Source organism: Cetorhinus maximus, chromosome 4, assembly GCF_964194155.1.
Source record: "Cetorhinus maximus chromosome 4, sCetMax3.hap1.1, whole genome shotgun sequence".
Classification (NCBI taxonomy): domain Eukaryota; kingdom Metazoa; phylum Chordata; class Chondrichthyes; order Lamniformes; family Cetorhinidae; genus Cetorhinus; species Cetorhinus maximus.
The window spans coordinates 45,270,439-45,287,447 of NC_135882.1; the positions used below are offsets into that span (position 1 = coordinate 45,270,439).

The 17,009-nt window shown below is 39.8% G+C and overlaps 1 protein-coding gene across 1 annotated transcript in view; it reads right to left on the reverse strand.

The window, feature by feature from the left end:
- Nucleotides 1–17,009, reverse strand: part of fbxl2 (F-box and leucine-rich repeat protein 2) — a 225,953-nt gene that overhangs the window by 7,416 nt on the left and 201,528 nt on the right. Inside the window, exon 14 of the mRNA XM_078540126.1 lies at nucleotides 6,235–6,447. Coding sequence (XP_078396252.1) covers nucleotides 6,235–6,447 — 213 coding nt within the window. The remainder of the gene's footprint in view (nucleotides 1–6,234; nucleotides 6,448–17,009) is intronic.

Consider the following 17,009-nt stretch of genomic DNA (forward strand, 5'->3'; position numbering starts at 1 on the left):
AAGGTTTTAGTTTAGATTTAAAAATAATGGAAATAGGTGGGGAAAGAAGAATCTATATAAATTATTGAAAAAAAAGGGGGTGGGGGGGGGGGAGAAACGGGGTGGGGATGTTCAAAGTACAGCTCTAGTGGGGGTGGTACCACATTCCTTATTGTTGTTCCCACTTTAATGGCCTCCTTTACCATTATGCCAGTTCACACTGTAGGAATCCAAAGCATCAGCCTTCAGGAGACATTGTTAGATGGCAGAGTCAATGAGCTATGGTTGTGCATGCAAGATTTTTAAACTACACAAGAGTTAGTAAAGTATTGTAACCTGTCAATTTAAATAAAAACAGAACAATTTTTGCAGTACAGGAAAAGATTTGGAATCAGTTGTATTTGTTGAATCTTTTAATCTATGTTTTACACTGGAATAAAATAATAATCTCTATACTAGAAATGAAACTGGGTTTGAATGAGCTGTATAACGATTTATGAAGGAATTACAAATAGTTGACAGAAGAGTACTACCTATGTGGAAAAAAAGTACAAAAGTACACGACACTGATGGGCAACATGAAAATGAAACTAACGACTAATATGAAACAGCAAGCTAGGAATCACACCAGTCATCTTTTTTTCTGCAGCTCCCCTAATACATATCCAGCATATTCTCTTTCTTGTGGCTTTTCTCCATTATCATATTTGCATTTATCTTTCTTTCCATCTCATGAATTCTTTTGTATATGCAATTTCTCTGCATTCTCTCAATATCATGTGGTTTTAGAAGACTTCCTTCATTTCTCTGAAGGTTTGCATACCTTCTTTTTCTGTTACATTGGTTTTCTCTCTACTTTCACATGGATTCCTCAAATTTCTTCCTTGCTATACTTCTTTCGCTGAATAAAGTGACTAACATGGAGATTCTAAAGGCATCGATTGCCCTCTGTTCTGATATTTCAACCAACATGTTGCTTTTTATTTGCGAGCCAGGGTAACGGGAATCTAAGGCAATTTGAAATAGCAGTACACTGTATTCACACACAGCACTCTTTGTACACTGGGGAGTGATTTTCAATTGCCAGCCATCTATTTCTTGCCTTGCAGCAAGCAATTAGAGAGAAAAAAATATCGGATGAAGGAGCCCTCTGAAACCCAAGACCTGTGTCATGCATTTTTCAGTCCTTGATGACAATTTTCAAGATTAAATGGGTGGAATATGCACTGTGCAGCATGGAGCAGCCTAACCAGTTGTATTGAAAGGAACAGTGGCCCTTCAGAAAATGGTCAAGGAAGCTTTTATTTTTAATTTTTCTTTAGGTAGGTACAAGAGTGTCCCATGTTTAGCCACATGGTTCTTCTGTATAATGAATAATGGTCATTACTTTGCTCCCATCTCTTTTGGTTGGTCTCAGTGTTGCACTTTGGTAGCAAAGTATCATTCAGAATAGTTCTTATTTGGGTGTCAAGGTGGTAATTAGTTGTTTACTATTTATTGTAAAAACGTAAATTATTTTTAGGCGTGTGTTTACAATTTTGCTATAACCAGCCAACAGTGGAAATCTTTCCCTACACATGTCTTAAAAGAAAAGAGAAGCTTATGGAAGATACCAAGGGCTCAATACAGCAGAGTCCCTAGACGAGTATAAAAAGCGCAGGGACGAACTTAAAAAGGAAATTAGGAAAGCTAAGAGAGTGCATGAGAAAACATTGATGGGTAGAATAAAGGAAAACCCAAAAGGGGTTTTTTAAATATATAAAGAGCAGAGTCAATTAGGGACCATAGAGGTAATATGCGTGTGGACCCAGGAGACATGGGTACAGTCCTCAATGAATACTTTGCGTCAGTCTTCACAATGGAAAAGGATGATGCAATATAGACATCAGGGTGGAGGACTGTGAAATATTACAGGCAATCAACATAGAGCGAGAGAGAGCAAGAGAGTACAAGCAGGTTAAGCGGCCTTAAAAGTGGATAAATCCACAGGCCCGGATGAGATGTACCCCAGGCTGTTGAGGGAGGCAAGGGAAGCGATATCAGGGGCCCAAGCAGTAATTTTCAAATCCTCTCTGGCTACAGGTGATATGCCAGAGGACTGGAGGACTGCTAATGTTGTTCCATTATTAATAAAGGGAGGAAGGGATAGACCAGGGAATTACAGGCCGGTCAGTCTAACCTTGGTGGTGGGGAAGTTACTAGAAAGAATTCTGAGGGACAGAATATATCTGCACTTGGAGAGACATGGATTAATCACAGATAGCATGGATTTGTTAAGGGAAGGTTGTGATTGACAAATTTGATCAAATTTTTTGAGGAGGTAACCAGAAGTGTTGATGAGGGTAATGCATTTGATGTGGTCTACATGGACTTTAGCAAGGCTTTTGATGAGGTCCCTCATGGCAGACTATTCAAGAAAGTAAGAGCCCATGGGATCCAAGGCAAAGTGGCACATTGGATCCAAAATTGGATGAGAGGCAGGGAGCAGAGGGTGATGATAGAGGGATGTTTCTGTGATTGGAAGTCTGTTTCCAGTGGGGTTCCACAGGGCTCGGTGCTGGGGTCCTTGCTGTTTGTGGTGTACATAAATGATTTGAACTTAAAAGTAGGGGGTATGATCAAGAAGTTTGCGGATGACATGAAAATTGGTAGGGTGGTAAATAATGAGGAGGATAGCCGTAATCTGCAGGAGGATATCAATGGACTGGTCAGGTGGGCAGAGCAGTGGCAAATGGAATTTAACCTAAAAAAGTATGAGGTAACGCACTTGGGGAGGGCTAGCAAGTCAAGGGATTACACTATGAATGGTAGGACCCTGGAAAGTACTGAAGATCAGAAAGACCTTGGTGTGCATGTCCACAGATCAGTGAAGATAGCAGGGTAGCTAGATAAGATGATTAAGCATGGTGGGATACTTGCCTTTATTAGCCAAGGCATAGAATACAAGAGCAGGGAGGTTATCTGGAACTGTATAAAATGCTGGTTAGGCCACAACTGGAGTACTGTGTGCAGTTCTGGTCACCGCATTATAGGAAGGATGTGATTGCACTGGAGAGGGTGCAGAGGAGATTTACCAGGATGCTGCCTGGGCTGGAGGGTCTGAGCTATGAGGAAAGATTGGATAGGCTGGGGTTGTTTTCGCTGGAGCAGCAAAGGTTGAGAGGGGACCTGATAGAGGTGTATAAGATTATGAGGGGCATAGATAGAGTGGATAGGAAGGCACTTTTTCCATTCGTAGAGGGGTCAATAACCAGGGGACATAGAGTTAAGGCAAGAGGTAGAAGGATAAGAGGGGAGTGGAGGAGAAATATTTTTCACCCAGAGGGTGGCGGAAGTCTGGAACTCACTGCCTGAAAGGGTGGCTGAGTCAGAAACTCTCGTAACATTTAAGAAGTATTTAGATATTCACTTGTCTTGCCATAGCCTCCAGGGCTATGGGCCAAGCACTAGAAAATGGGATTAGTGTAGTCGGATGTTTGTTGACTGGCAAGAACACAATAGGCCGAATGGCCTCCTTCTGCGCTGTAGACGTCTATGAGTCTAAATAAAAAGGAGAATTTTTAATTTAAATACTAACTAATGATTACCAAACCATGACCTGTTCATAAATGACTGAAAACAAACAGAGGACTGAGCAAAACTTAAAATCTCAGAAGTTTTGGAATGTGCTCTGGAAATGTGGGTCACTGGATCATAAGAGAATACATACAGCAAAGGGAGTAAATTATTAGGATCAAAAGGAACAATATACTCCTTAGTAACAAAAAACGTGAAAAACTTCACGGCAAATTCTGTAATCTACATTTTAAGCATCTGTTTAAGGCACATATTATGATTGTAATTTAAAAACATTTTAACATTGGAATGTTCAACATTATATTTCCTTCAGAATCGGCTTTTAGCACAGACATATGCCATAGCTCTTTAAACACATCCATTCTCATAGTGTTAACACAGTTTCAGCTTCAATCACTAATGCAGGTAGTGCATGCCACAGCCTCATAACCCTCTTATGTAAAACAGCTTCTCCTGTTCTCTATCCTAAACAGTTCAGATCGATGTCGGTCTGACAGCATCTGCGGAGAGGAACACAGTCAACGTTTCGAGTCCGCATGACTCTTCAACAGAGTCATGCGGACTCGAAACGTTGACTGTGTTCCTCCCCGCAGATGCTGTCAGACCTGCTGAGTTTTTCCAGGTATTTGTTTTTGTTTTGGATTTCCAGCATTCGCAGTTTTTTGCTTTTATCTCAGATTTATGTCGCATTGTTTAAATTCATCAAACATTGGAAACAATCTGTGGTTTCGATTCTGCTAGTTATATCAGCATAATCCGAGTGGAATCAACTAAACCAGCACAAAATATAGTGAAATATACATGCAAAATTTCAAAGGTTTGTGTTATCCACAAGCTTTGACGCTGGTTCAATCTGCCCGATCAGAATTGGCCATGCCCCCATGTTGAACTTGCGAGATGATGCTGGTTCAGGAAAACTCTTCAAATTGTGCAAATTTTCTTAGGTGCACAGACATGAATTAGGTGTTTTCTTATATCAATATATTTAGTTTATTAAGAAACTGACTAGTGTACACTGATGGAATTAATGATTCAGTATGGTTTTTTTAAAAAGTCATTTTCAATGCTTTTAAATCTGGCTTAGTACTGAACGCCCTTATTAAAATGCTTATTCTTGGTAATGATTTCATTTTCAGCTGCATTAATAAAACCGCAACAGATTACCACTCTTAAATACCTCAAAGAATACTTGTTAGTAAAAATAAAATAATGATTATGTTCTGTTATGCTGTCCAACTGAACTGGTTCATGGAAGGTATTAGTTTTGTGATCATCCAAGTAAGATTTTAGTGGAAAAACCAGTACAATTCCAAGTTCATTTTTCACACAATTTCCCTATACAGTAAGTGTCACTCCTCAAAGAGTTCCATCGTCAAGCATGCTCTTCATTCCCAAAATCTGTGTTGACTGCCTGACTGAATTTCAGGTTCATGTCTGGGTTCACCACCTGCTCTCAGGCTCTCAGAGGCCTTTCCCATCCCCTTACAAAAATCAAGGCTAACGAGGCATGTAAATATCTTTCTATTTAGGTCTACACTTTCCAGGCTTGTGTAAGTAAAAGGTGCAGAAATGCACTATAGAAATATGTATTGTGCATTTTTCGTATCAGAAAATCAACGAGTTGGTGTTAAGTTGCAGAGAAACCTCTCATCTTTGTTTTATATCAGGCTCCCTACACTGCACATAATATAAAATGTCTAGACCTAAGGGGCTAGAAATTTATCACAGGTGGTGTTGGATTGGCCGCCTGCTATACACAATGCTTGATATTCAGTTCTATTGCAGTCAGTGGAATTAAATATCAGACACTGCGTAAAGTGGCCAGCTGATCTGATACTGCCTGTTTCACATAGCCCCCAGAGACTAATTTCTAGCTGAAGAATTCAGCATTTACACAAATATGTAGGTTGAGTATCCTTTATCTGAAACACTCGGGGCAGATTGCATTACGGATTTCAGATAATTTTGGTTTTTGGATACTGTATATAAATTTACATTACAATAGCCTAGACTAGCTATAGTCTAAAGTAAATAAAATTGCTAGGAAAGTAAGATGTATCACAATAATAAATGCAGGGTACTTGTAATAAGTTTCTTTTTGACATGTTCACCACAAAAATTGCAAGATAAACAGTGCAGACAAACTAGACTTCCTGTGCTAAAGGTCAATGAGGTTCAAATAATTCGGTTTTCAGATAAAGGATACTCGACTGTATAGACAAGTTTCTTTTTGCTCACTCTGATGTATCTCTTGACCAGAATTCCCCTTCTCTCCTCTTTTGGTGATGACCCTTCTGTCTCTTCCCCATGGGTTACTTCAAAGAAGTACTATTCATGGAGTAATTAACCACAGATCATATCAGTGTTCAGGTTAATCTCTCCTCACCTGATGTCTACACAAGCATACTACAGGGAAGGGTCACTGGATGGTAAATACGAAGAAGCTCATCTGTTTTCACCATTCGAGTTCAGTTCTGGAAAGGAACATTTTGCATTGGCCTGCTCAAATCAGCTAACACAGATCAGATGGGCATCAAACCTAAGACATGCCTGGTCTATGTGTCTCAGTACAATATCAGTTGTTGCATTTACCACTCAACCCAAGCACTAAAGTTCAATTGTTGACTTCTTATAGACACCTCTCGTCAAAAATAAAGTTGAGCCAAAGTTGTTCTTTACCCTTATTCTTTTGATTCCTGCCCGAGTGACTTGCTGACAGTCGTACAATTCTATTCTCTCCAGGTTGTGACAGCTCTTCAGATGTTCAAGTGTCACATCAGTGATGAGGGGACAGTTGTCTAGTTCTACAACCTGCAGTCTTTCATGGCCACATGGACTGTTGCTTAGGTGACGGATACCATCATCTGTGATCAGTTCACAGTGAGATAAGCTCTGCAAGACAAAAGAAAGAACTAAAAATGTGTTTCATGTTACAAAAACTGAATCAACAGAACATCAGCAGTCTTTATTTTGTTGGTTTGCATGTTTTAAACTGCGAAAGAATATTACTGCTGAAGGTCTTACTTCACAGCCTACTTCTGAAATCCTTATCTTTAAGAATCAGAGGAATCATGGAATGGTCACAGCATAGGAGACGGCCATTTGGGTTGCTGTGTCCATGCTGGCTCTCCCTAAGAGCCATTCAGCTTGTGCCACTCCCCTGCTTTTTCCCTGTAATCCTGCAAATATTTTCTCTTTAGATAATTATCCAATTCCCTTTTGAAAGCCATGATTGAATCAGCCTCCACCATACTCTTAGGTACTGCATCCCAGATCCTAACCACTTGTTGCATAAAAATGCACCATTGCTTCCTTTGCCAATCACCTTAAAGAACCTCTGGGTTCTTGACGCTTCCACCAATGGGAACAATTTCTCCCTTTATATTCCATCCAGGCCACTCATGATTTTGAACACCTCTATTAAATCTCCTCTCAACCTTCTCTTCTCCCCGGCCCCATCTTCTCCAATCTATTCACGTAACTGAAGTGTCTCATCTCCAGAGCCATTCTCGCAAATCTTTTCTGTACCTTTCCAATGTTTTCACATCCTTCCTAAAGCGTGGTGTCCAGAATTGGACACAATAACTCCAATCGAGGCTGAACAAATGTTTCAAAAGATTCACCATAACTTCCTTGTTTTTATACTCTACTTATAAAGCCAAGAATCAGTATGCCTTATTAACAGCTTTCTCAACCTGCCCTGCCATTTTCAATGATTTATGCACATCTACCTTCAGATCCTTCTACTCCTACACCTCCTTCAGAGTTGCATCCTTTGTTTTTTTGATTCTCCTCATTCTTCCTACCAAATTGTATCACTTCACAAATCTCTGCATTAAATTTCATCTGCTACGTGTCCGCCCATTCCACCAGACTATGTCCACTGGAAGACTATCATTATCCTCCTCACAGTTTGCAATACTGCCAAGTTTTGTGTCATTTACAAATTTTAAAATTATGTCCTTAAACCCAAATCTAGGTCATTAACATAGATCAAGAAAAGCAGTAGTTCGAATACCGACCCCTGGGGAACCCCATAAACCTTCTTCCAGTTCGAAAAACAACCATTCACCCCTAATGTCTGTTCCTGGTCACTCAGACAACTTAGTATCCATGTGGCCATTGTCTCTTTGATTCCATGGGCTTCAACTTTGCTGACAAGCCTGTTATGTGGCACTTTATCATATACCTTTTCAATGTCCACGTACACCATATCAACTGCATTACCCTCATCAACCCTCTGTTGCTTCATCAAAAAAAAACAATCAAGTTAGTCTATGCTTTGCCTTTAAATCCATGCTGGCTTTCCTTAATTAATCCACAATTGTTCAAATCACTTAGTTTTAGCCTGGATTATTATTTTTAAAAGCTTTACTACCACCGAGGATAAACTGGCCGGCCTGTAAGCAGCTGGGTTTATCCTTACACCCATTTTTGATCAAGGGTAAACATCCGCAATTCTCTAGCCCTCTGGCACTATCCCCATTTCTAAGGAGGACTGGAAGATTACCACCAGTGCTTCCACAATTTCCTCCTTACTTCCCTCAGTACCCGTGGATGCATTTCATCAGATACTAGTGACTAAGTACAGCCAGCCTTTATAATGATCCTTTACCAATTTTTAGACTGCAATGTCTCAACCACCTCCTCTTTTACTATGAATTTGAAATCTTCTTCCTTGATGGAGACAGATACAAAGCACTCATTTAGTGCCTCAGCCATGCCGTCTGCCTCCATGCATAAATCCCTTTTTTGGCCCCTTTATTGGCCTTACTTCTGCTTTTACCATCATTTTACTAATTATGTGCCCGTGGGAAATTTTTGGGTTCCCTTTTATGTTGGTTACCATCATTTCTCACACACTTGCTGCTTATTTCTTTTTTCATTTCCCCCGTGAACTTTCCATATACAGGCTGTTCTCACTTGTAAAATCAGCCTAACAGCTGTCATACACACTGTTCATTCTTCATCTTTCTCTATCTTTCATTAATCAAGGAGCTCTGGATTTGTTTGTCCTACCTTTGCCACTCTTGGGAATGTACCACGACTATACCGAACTGTTTAAAGCCAGCCTACAACTACAGTTTTGCCTTCCAAACTTTGATTCCAATTTACCTTTACACTCGAGTGGGGTGTTTCACCCAAACCCATAATGTAGGAGGCAACAAATTAACATTTGTAGGGGAAGCCACTGTTGGGTTTTACCAATAATCCCCAACTCTCCTCCCTGTGTACCAGTCAAGAATACTTCTGTAGTAGTTCAATCATCATAACCTGGATGAAATGGAAGTAAAGGCAAAGAAACTAGTCTAGCTAACTCCAATGAAGGATCAGGAATGAGATTGCACGCATTAATGACGTAGGAAGACCTTGAGAAACATCTCTATTAGATATATAACTGTTGCTTTTCATCTGTAATCCTTCTTCATTAACTTGCCAATCCTACTCCCTGGATACATGTAAAAATAACAGGTGGTGCAAACCCAGCACTGGTTGGTAATTAATGGTGTGCAAAAAAAAGCCCCACCTTCCAAAAGCTTCATCAGGCCAAACCTGGAAAATCGACATTTGGGCACAAGCAGCAAGCTTTCAAAGCCGACCCTCCACAACAACAACTTGCATCATACAGCGTGTTTAACACAGAAAAGTATCCCATTGTGCTTCAGAGAGGCATAATCAAAAACAGGTCAAAATATATGTGGTTGTATGCTATTATCTTTGGTAGGCCTTGTGCCTCATCTGAAAAAATGTTCATGTAATTCTTGGGAGTAAACTTTCAATCATGGCTCACTTGTCTCAAAGCAAAATACTGCAGATGCTGTAAATGTGAGAAACAGTAAATGATGGAAATACTCAGAAGGTCTAGCAGCATCTGCAGAGACAGAGAAAGAGTTAGCATTTCAGGTCTGTGACCTTACATCAGAACTAGGAAAGATTACAAATTTAATAGGTTTTGATTAGGTGCGGTGGAGATGGTGGATGTGGGTGCAGTAGAAAAAAGAACAAAAGGGAGGGTCTGCAATAGGGAAGGGCAGGAGATTAAATGACAAAAAGCTTCACGGTGGAAGGCCAAAGGAAGCAGCAATGGGACAAGTAAAGAAGAGAATGTGTTTATAGAAGGTGGGAATGGCAAGCTCCTGAATAGCTGCTGTCTAAAAGAAAAGGAAACGAGACAGAAACAAGACAAATTAAAACAAACCAGCAAAACATTGCCAGATCGGGATGTAGACAGCACTTCATGAATAGATACAACAGCTTATATAGCACCTTCAAAGTAATAAAACATCCTAGGTGTTTCATAGGAGTATTAAAAAAACAAAATATGACCAAACCACATGAGGAGGTCAGATTAGTCAGAGGTGGGTTTTAAAGAGTGTCTTAAAAGGGGGAGGGTGAGGTAGAGAAACAGATTTGGGGAGGGAATTCCAGAGTTGGGCCTAGACAACTGAAGGCACAGCTTCCAATGATGGAGCAATTATGATTGGGAGTGCGCAAAAGGCCAAAATTAGAGGAGCACAGATATCTGAGGGGTTTGGGTTGGAGGAGATTACATAGATAGGGAAGAACAAAGCCAAATTAGAATGAGAATTTTAATGCAATGCAATTAAAACACAACTAGAAGCTGGAGTAAACTATACTTCAATCCCATGATAGCTGAGAAGAAGTATTCTACGTGAATTGAGATACAGGGCTATATGAAGAATGCAGCTCAATTGAATTAGCGTTGAGTTGCTTTAGTAAAAAAGCCAGTAAATACCATGCATCAAAAGGCTAGTTCCTGTGTTGTAAACATTTCCAATTCTATGGGTGATTGCAAACCTTTTAATGAATAACAAATTCAAAATTGTACAAATAATTTCTGAAAAGAATTCAGATGTTACTGGGGAGAAAGGTAGGCAACTGAATATAGAAGTGCAAATGCTTGAGTAAGGGTGGTTATTGACCAGTAAAAGACTTTGAAGAAAACACTTTGAAAGTCTCTCCATGATCCACCATTACGTGTTTCAATGCGATTTTCTTGTAAAGCCAAGATAACTCAAGGTCATGGTGCAGCAGCTATTGGGCTGGATTTTGCAGTCATCCGCAAAGCAGTGGCGTTCGCCGTTGACCTTGAAGCAGCCCAAAGATTAGCGATCTCTGTGGTATGGGTGTCCCTATGTCAATTTGAATCTGGTACCAAGCCAAGGAGGGTTTCTGGGTATCGAGCAATAGTGTGTTCTATTCCAGAAAGCCAGTTAGTGAAGTACAGAACTGGAGTCAATATTTACACACGCACACATTTACTTAGAATTACACATTACAAGGATACACCTAACCCAACAACCATAGTTTTATTGTGCTTATTTATGTGGGCTCAAATGTGTGCCCAGAGCCTGCATTCAATTAAACATATAATATACAATTAAAAGATTCCCTTCTCTCTTTGGATAGAAGTTACAGCTAACATGCATAACCAAAATTTCAAAACCACAAATTAAAAACCTCCATATTCTGTAGAAAGCATTACATTACGAGATGTCCCTCCTTTAGGACCCCTAACAATTTCTGTGTACATACATTTCCTTTTGTAGAACAATCAAGTAGTTAATGAACTGCATGCACCCATTTAATTTTAGAAATTTTCTCTCTCTCCAATATTTGGTTCAAGCCAGCAAGGTCAATCCACAACCTTACCTTGCGCTTTGCGAGGTGCAAGGTGCCTTGTTTACTTCTATCAGCTGCCCAGAGTACAAGATTTTGTAATTAATTCTGATTGTGAAGAATGAAGCTCAACAGTTTGATTGCCATGTTTGATAAGTACCATCTTACCAATCATGACCCTTTACACAAGAACTCAAGAACTCGGAGCAGGAGTAGGCTCTTTGGCCCCTTGAGCCTGCTCTGCCATTCAATAAGATCATAGTTAATCTGACTGCAGCCTTAGCTCTACTTTCCTGTTTACCCCCCATAACCCTTCACTCCCTTGTCGACCAAAAATCTAACTCACTCATATATTCAATGACCCAGCCTTCACAACTCCCTGGGGAAGATAATTTCACAGGCTAATGACCCTCTGGGAGAAAAGATTTCTCATCTTCACTTTAAATGGGAGCGCCATAATTTTTAAACTGTGTCCTGGTTTAGACTCCCTCACAAGGGCAAACACCCTCTCAGCTTCCACCCTGTCAAGTGTCCTCAGGATATTATATGCTTCCATAAGACCATAAGGTGTAGGAGCAGAAGTAGGCCATTCAGCCCATCAAGTCTGCTCTGCCATTCAATGAGATCAATGCTGATCTGATAATCCTCAACTCTACTTTCCTGCCTTGCCCCCATAACCCTTGATTTCCTTACTGATTAAAAATCTATCTCAGCCTTGAATATACTTAATGCCCCAGCTTCTATAGCCCTCTGCAGTAAAGAGTTCCACAGATTGACTACCCTCAGAAGAAATTCCTCCTCATCTCTGTTTTAAATGGGCACCCTTTACTCTGAGATTATGGCCTCTGGTCCTAGACTCTCCCACAATGGAAAACAACCTCTCAGCATCTACCCAGTCAAGCCCCCTAAGAATCTTAGATGTTTCAATAAGGTTGCCTCTCATTCTTCTAAACTCCAATGAGGCCCAACCTACTCAACCTCTCCTCATAAGAAAATCTCTCTATACCCAGGATCAACCTAGTGAACCTTCTCTGGACTGCCTCCAATGCCAGTATATCTTTCCTTAGATAAGGGGACCAAAACAGTTCACAGTATTCTAGGTATGGTCTAACTAGTGCCTTGTACAGTTTTAGCAAGGCTTCCCTATTTTTATACTCCATTCCCTTTGAAATAAAGGACAACATTCCATTTGCTTTACCTATTACCTGAACTTGTATGCTAGCTTTTTGGGATTCTGCACAAGGATCCCCAAATCCCTCTGTGCTGCAGCTTTCTTCAGTCTTTCTCCACTTAACTAATATTCAGCCCCTCTATTCTTCCTGCCAAAGTGCATAACCTCACACTTCCCCATATTATATTCCACATCTGGTTTACCACATTTTTGCCCACTCACTTAACCTGTCTAAATCCCTCTGTAGACTCGGTCATCCTCACCACTTGCCTTCCCAACTATTTGTGTCATCTGCAAACTTAGTGATAGTACATCCATTTCCCTCATCCAAGTTATTAGTATATATTGTAAATAATTGTGGCCCCAGCACTGATCCCTGTGGCACTCCACTAGTTACAGGCTGCCTTCCTGAAAATGGTCTCTGTATCCCAACTCTGTCGTCTATTAGTTAGCCAATCCTCTATCCATGCTAATATAGTACCCCCAACACCATGGGCTCTTATCAAGTAGCCTCATGTGTGGTACCTTATCGAACACCTTTTGGAAATCCAAATATATAACATCTACTGGTTCCCTTTTATCGATCCTGCTTCTTACCTTCTCAAAGAATTCTAATAAATTTGTCAGGCTTGATTTCTCCTTCATGAAGCTATGCTGACTCTGCTTGATTAGATTATGCATTTCTAAATGCTCTGCTGTTACATCCTTTATAATGGACTCCAACATTTTCCCAATGACAGATGTTAAGCTAACTGGCCTATAGTTATCTGTTTTTTGTCTCCCTCCCTTTTGGAATAAGGGTGTTACATTGGCAGTTTTCCAATCCTCTGGGACTTTTCCAGAATCTAAGAACCCTTGGAAGATTACTACCAGTGCATCCACTATCTCTGCAGCTATTTCCTTTAATATCCTAGGAAGCAACCCATCAGGTCCAGGTGACCTATCGGTCTTTAGCTCCATGAGTTTCCCTAGTACTTTTTCTCCAGTGATAGTTATTGTATTTATTTCCTCCTCCCCCCTCCCCCCACTTTTGTCCCTTAATTATTTAGTGTTTTTGGTATACTATTAGTGTCTTCTACCGTGAAGACTGATGCAAAGTATTTATTCGACCCCTCTGCAATTTCCTGGTTGCCCATTATTATTTCCCCAACCTCATTCTCTAAGGAGCCTATATTGACTTTGGTCTCTCTCTTCCTTTATATATATTTAAAGAAGCTCCTAATGTCCGTTTTATATTATTTGCTAGTTTACCCTAAAAGTTTATTTTCTCCCACTTTATTATTATTTTTGGTCATCTTCTGTTGGTTTTTAAAACTTTCACAATCCTCTGGCTTACCACTAAACTTTGCCACATTGAATGTTTTTCTTTCACTTTGATGCTACCCTTAGCTTCCTTGGTTAACCGTGGTTGGTTTATCCCATTCCTACAATCCTTCTTCCTCATTGGGATATATCTTTGTTGTGAGTCATGAACTATTTTTTCAAATGTTTGCCATTGTTCATCAACCATCTTTTCTGCTAAATTCCTTTCCCAGTCCACTCCAGCCAACTCTGCCCTCATTTCTTTGTAATTACCCTTATTTAAGTTTAGCACAGATGTTTCCAAACTAAGTTTCTCACTCTCAAACCGAAAGCTAAATTCCACCATGTTATGGTCACTGTTTCCTAGGGTATCTTTGACTCTGAGATCATTTATTAAACCTGCCCCATTACAAATTACCAGATCCAAAATAGCCTGATCCCTGGTTGGATCCACAACATATTGTTCTAAGAAACTGTCCCGAATACACAATAAATTCTTGCTCGTGGCTACCTCTGCCAATTTGATTTTCCCAATCTACATGGAGATTAAAGTCAATAAGATCATCTCTCATTCTTCTAATATCCAATGGCCCAACAGCCTCAACCTTTCCTCATAAAATAATCCCTTCATCCCAGGAATCAGTTGAGTGAACCTGCTCTGAACTGCTTCTCATGTAATTATATCCTTTCTTAAATAAACTGTACACAGTACTCTAGATGTGTTCTCATTAAGGCCCTATACAGCTGTGGCAACACTTATCTCCTTTTATGCTAGATTTCCCTTGCAGTAAGTGCTAACATTCCATTTGCCTTTCTAATCACTTGCTGTAGCTGCATATTAATTTTTCGCGATTCATGTACCAGGACACTCAGATCCTTCTGTACCGCAATGTTCTGCACTCTCTCTCCATATTGCATTTCTATTCTTCTTGCCAAAGTGGACAAGTTCATATATCCCCACATTGTACTCCATCTGCCAAATTCTTGTTTACTCACTTAACCTGTCTATATCTGTATAACCTGTAGACTCTATGTCCTCTTGACAATTTACTTTTATACCTATCTTGGTGTCATCAGCAAATTTAGCTACCGTACATTCACCCCTTTAATCCAAGTCATTTATATAGATCATAAATAGTTGAGGCCCCAGCATTGATCTCTGTGGCATGCAACTAGTTACAGCTCGCCAACCTAAAAATGACCCATTTATTCTTCCTCTCTGCTTGCTGTTAGCTAATCAATTCTCTATAAATGCTAATATGTTACCCCCTTACACCATGAGCTCCTATTTTGTTTGATGTGGCACTTCAAATGTCTTTTGGAAATCCAAGTAAACCACATTTACAGGTTCCAATTTATCCACCTTGCCTGTTACTAATAAATAAATACCAATTGACTAATAAATTAGTCAAACATGATTTTCCCTTTGACAAAACCATGTTGACTCTGCTTGATTGTATGATGATTTTCTAAATATCTTGCTGTTACCTCCTTAATAATGGATTCTAGCATTTTCCCTATGACAGATATTAGGCTAACTGGCTTATAGTTTCCTGCTGTTTCCCACCTTTCTTAAATAGAGGTGTTACATTTGCAATTTTCCAATCCATTAGGACCTTTTCAGAACCTAGGGAATTTTGGAAGATTACAACCATGCATCTAACATCTCTGCAACCACTTCCTTTAGGGCCCTAGGATGCAGGCCATCAGCTCTTGGGAATTTGTCAGCCTTTAATTCTATTGGTTTTCCAAGTACCTTTTCCCTTATGAGTGTGATTGTTTTAAGTTCCTCCCTTTTACCTCTTGAATACATTACCTAGGACCTTCCCATTCCTTATGACCCTTCCTTGTATAATACACCAAATCTCCCAAATTAAATTTTGTCTCGGATGGTCTTATTACAATGCCTCAGTGCTCCTCAAATTTTCTGCATGACCTCAGCCTTGAAAAAAACCTGTCTCCCTGTGTGTAAAGCATTCAAATGTGCAGAACAAGTTCAACTAACTGTAGTACCTTCTGGAGTGGCAGGACTATCATGCAGAACAGAACGCAAGGATTTCACTGTACCCTCCAACCACCTGGAGTGCATTTTTTGCATGAGCCCCCAAGTCAGGACGACTGTCAACTTGCAGTGTGGTTGTTCAGTTAAAATTTTATGCAGTATTTCACTGATAACCTTTTGATTCCTTTCACAGAATCCATTGCTGGAAGGACTTTCAGCTGTGGTATTCATGACCATGATGTTCATGTTGTCACACACATCTCTGAATTCGTCACCCACAAAATCCTCTTCATCATCAGTCCAAAAACTTTGCTAGTAACCCAAGTCCTGTTCCTATCCACTTCTCCATGATTTTGTCTATAAGAACCCTTTTGTCCTTTTATATACTATTGTAGAAAGACTAAATCTGGTCAATAGGTCTACAAAATGTCTTTCTATAAAAGCGAAATACTGCAGATGCTGGAAATCTGAAATAAAACCAGAAAGTGCTGGAGGAACTCAGCAGGTTTAGCAGCATCTGTGGAGAGAGAAACAGGGTTAACATTTTGAGTCCGTAGAACTCTTCTTCATAGCAGAGCAGCTTCAGCAGCATGTCTCTCTTTTCAGCAATATTCAATTCTGTACTACCAAGCCACTGCTGAAAACATTGCAGTACTTGCATTATTTAAACCTAAGTCCTCATATCTACTTCATTTGGTTCAGACTCAAAAAATATCGGAGAGCAGCCACATCCCAACAATTTACACTTGCGCTCTGCCATTTTTCACAATGATTACTAGGACTGTAGTTCCCTGTCTGAACTTATTTTTCTTACCTTCCAGCCTTTACCTTTAGGCAACCATCTTCTGCTGCCATGTTCTATTCCAGAAAGCAAGTTGGAAGAGGATAGAACTGGGGACAATCCTAACAATTTTAAATTAATTTGGAGTTACTTACACATTACAAGCATATATCTCCTAGCACAACAACCACAATTACCACAATTTTAGTTTATTTCCATTCACACGAGACTCAACTGAATGCCCAATTAATACCCAGCACTACATACGATCAAATAATTAACATGGTGGTGTTATTAAGTAGTGTATGTAGCCAATACATTGAAGTATTCTCACAGACAGCAAACCAGGAAGTAAAAACTGAATCCCTTCACTTTTAAATTTTACAGATAGTGAAATGAGATGATTGGGACATAAACATGGGATTAAGGTGAAAGCTAAAATATAACATTTGTTGTTGTTGGAATGATTCTTGGATTAGAACTGAAAACGACTGGCAAAAATTAGGGAAGAGAAATACGGTTTCTAGAAAATGAAGGAAACTGTAGGAGACATCATC